Source organism: Nestor notabilis, unplaced genomic scaffold (genome assembly GCF_000696875.1).
Source record: "Nestor notabilis isolate BGI_N333 unplaced genomic scaffold, ASM69687v1 scaffold10798, whole genome shotgun sequence".
In the NCBI taxonomy this organism is placed as follows: Eukaryota; Metazoa; Chordata; class Aves; order Psittaciformes; family Psittacidae; genus Nestor; species Nestor notabilis.
Genome location: NW_009939641.1, coordinates 79,151 through 82,306, shown reverse-complemented (window position 1 = coordinate 82,306; position 3,156 = coordinate 79,151). Strand labels below are relative to the sequence as shown.

Below are 3,156 nucleotides of genomic sequence, written 5' to 3'. Positions count from 1 at the left end.
TTGCAGGAGTGAAAGAGTAAGAACAACATGCAATAGTTTGTTAAGCAGCAACTACTTTGGAGAGCACATACTTTGTGTGTAAAGAAAGCTGCAGTGTGGTGTTAGTACAAACAGCAATAATGAGAAGAAACAGGAATGGAAGAGAGGAAATGTAATTCATTGTCATAATAAGTATTGCATCAGCATCTAATAGCCAGAAAGGACTTGTAGAGGCTGTGTTGCATAGGGGGCTTTAAAATTAAACTGGTCACAGCACTGTAGGAAAACATGTACAAAATGCACTACGGGAAGGAATCCTGCTCCTGGCGGGGGGGTGTGGGCTGGCTGGGTGAATTAATAGATCTTTTTATTGGGAGGAGGAGGGGGTGTGGGATATGTCTCTTTCAGGAAGATGAGATTGTGATAGCTTTTTTTTAAAAGCTCCCCCCTCCCCCCTTTCTTCCCTGAATTTAACTGGCACTCAGGAATTAAAAACTGAATATCATATTAACAATACAGTCCTGCGCTTGACAGAGTAAGATATTTTTTCTGATTCAGTTAGTCCTCAGTAATAAAACATGAGAGTAATACCACACAATGGTTGACACCTGTCCTGAAACTGTTACAGTGCTTGGTAAGTGCTGCCAAAAAGTCTAAAAATAAAACTTCTCTCCCTTGGCTCCCCTCCCCCTCCATCAGTGGCTGCTGTTTGGATTTTCTGAGGTCTATTGAGGAGGCGAATAAACTTCCATGTGAAACGTGGGTTGTGACTCGCCTTTTGATCTGGAAACTTATTAATGCACATGATAGCAATGTGAAAGCGGTGAAATACAGTGTTCCGTATGCATTGCACTTCATGGAAGTTTTCTTTCCACTTTCCTTTTTTATTTCTTCCCCCCCAAGGTAAGAAAACAGATGTTTTCTCAAGGTTGAATGGGTTGTCCACTGCTTGTGTCTCTTGATACACACAGTTTCCTTTATGTTTAAACATTAAAGTCAGTGATGCTAATCGGTTTAAAACAGTATACTTAATTATTTTTTAAGTTTATTGGGCGTTTTTTCTGCTTTTTCCATAGATAAGAGACAATCGTAAGTTTGAGTGCAAAATTATTATTATTATTTTTTTTTTTAAATGCAATGGAAGTCCCAAACTCACTGTTCTAAACCTCGCCTAATTAATGTCAGAACCAGAGGATGATACTTTGCCTGTTTGTGCGTCAGGTCAATATTTGATGTATAAAGCATTGAGAAAACACACATAGAGTCTGCCCGCAGTAAGCATGATTATTCTGACCTTTCTCTTTCCACGCCTTAAAGTGTTTCTTTGCTTGTGTTTAACAACAGGGCAGCCCAATGGATCCGATGGTCATGAAGAGACCCCAGTTGTACGGCATGGGCAATAACCCCCACTCTCAGGCGCAGCAGAGCAGCCCCTATCCTGGGCAGTCCTACGGCCCTCCCGGCCCCCAGCGCTATCCTGTGGGAATGCAGGGCCGGGCTGCGGCAGCCATGGGAGGAATGCAGTATCCACAGCAACAGGTTTGTGGAGGATTTTTCTCCGTTGCTTTGGTTTCCCTCCTCTCCTTCTCTTCCCTTCTGACACTATGGTAATAGAGGGGGTGCAAAGAGAAGAAATCAGAAATAAGTATTTCTCCCACAGAAGGAGGGTGAAGGGCTGTTTTAAAAGTAAATTTATTATGTTGACAGCGTGAACGTGTTCTGAAACCCCAGAGTTAGAAAAGAGTTTAGTTTGTTGCTGGTACTTTTTGGAGAGAGAAGTATGTCAGATGCCATCAGTTTTTCTTTTTTCTAGTTGATGTTGTTCAGACTTATATATATTTTGTTTGTTTGTTTTTAAAATTCTCTTTCTCTCTGACTTAGATACCTTTAAATGTAAGATGAAAAGCTAGAGCTGACACCAGTGCAGCAAGACTAGTGTTGTCCAGTGTGTTCAGAAGTGGTACATCTTTATATTGACTGTTTGTTGTTGTGGTGGGGTTTTTTTTGGTGTTGTGTTCCTTTTTCCTCGTTTCAGTAGGAGCGTGTAGCTTTTCCTATTTTTTCCACTTTACCAACTCTTTCGAGTCAGGATATTTATTTATTTAATATCAGGGGACAAAGAAATGTAAGAATCTCCTTTTATCTACTTGGATTTCACTGTTGATGGTGACCTTTTCTGCCTTTTTCCTGCCTTTTTAGAGAAGGTCAATTCCAACATTCGCACCGTATACTAAGGAAGATACAGTAGTTTTCTGGAGGGAGTGTGTGTGTGTGAATAAACCCAGGTTATCAAGAACTTATGTTTCACTAATTTTGGTTTTTAAATTAGAAATGTGAGTGTAGGCAGTGGGAACTCTGTACTTTTTTGTGAGCACAACAGTGTAATAAATTGATCATTAATGGGAAAGAACATTTGTGCAACTGACTAGTTGCAATTAGCTTTTTTAATGTCATTTATTGTTAGATATAGAGAAGATAAGAAAATCTTGCATTCCCTGGCAGATAGGTGTCTGGCTAATTCTTTTTATCACCCATCTACCAGGACAGGATATTAATCAGATGGTTAATTAAACAACAGTGTCCAATATAGTGGTTGAGTGAATAGTACCATTATCAGCAGTCTTCATTTTTATTCTTTTCTGTTGTTAAATAGACACTTACTTATAAGGGAGAGGTTGTTCAGTCTGGAAATGTCAAACAATATATTTGGTTGCTGGATTCAGACAGCAAAGCATTTTGTCAGTCATAAAAGGAGGAGAAATTGAAAAAAGGAGGCTTTATTTTTCTCCGTGTAGCTGTAGCCAAAATGAAGTTATTAAAACGTATTTTTAATTTTCAAATGAGTTCTTGTGCGCTGTGTATAGAGGGGTGTTGAATTTTCACTGCATTTGCTAATTACTTGATAATTGTAAATTACCCGTCAGCAGGCAGTGACCTGGCACAGCGATTGGCTGCCGGCCCTATCCGTCTTCTCCCAGCATTAATGTAATTGGCTGAGCAGCAGCACAGTTCTGAGCACTAATGCTCTTTGGGGAAAAAGTGAGAGGATAATTATGACATTGAATTTTTATTGAACGGACATCACCACCTAGGCATGATTTTGTTTTGGACAGCCTCCAAAGCTTCGTGTGTTTGGTTTGTGAACCTCTAATGATCTGAATCCAGTTCTTTTCATAT

At 39.6% G+C, this 3,156-nt stretch overlaps 1 protein-coding gene across 1 annotated transcript in view; it reads left to right on the top strand.

The window, feature by feature from the left end:
• LOC104409936 (AT-rich interactive domain-containing protein 1B-like) overlaps positions 1–3,156 on the top strand; it is a gene marked incomplete at its 3' end in the record, with an annotated part of 72,544 nt that overhangs the window by 2,401 nt on the left and 66,987 nt on the right. Inside the window, exon 2 of the mRNA XM_010019969.1 lies at positions 1,324–1,518. Within this exon, the coding sequence (XP_010018271.1) occupies positions 1,324–1,518 (195 nt within the window). The remainder of the gene's footprint in view (positions 1–1,323; positions 1,519–3,156) is intronic.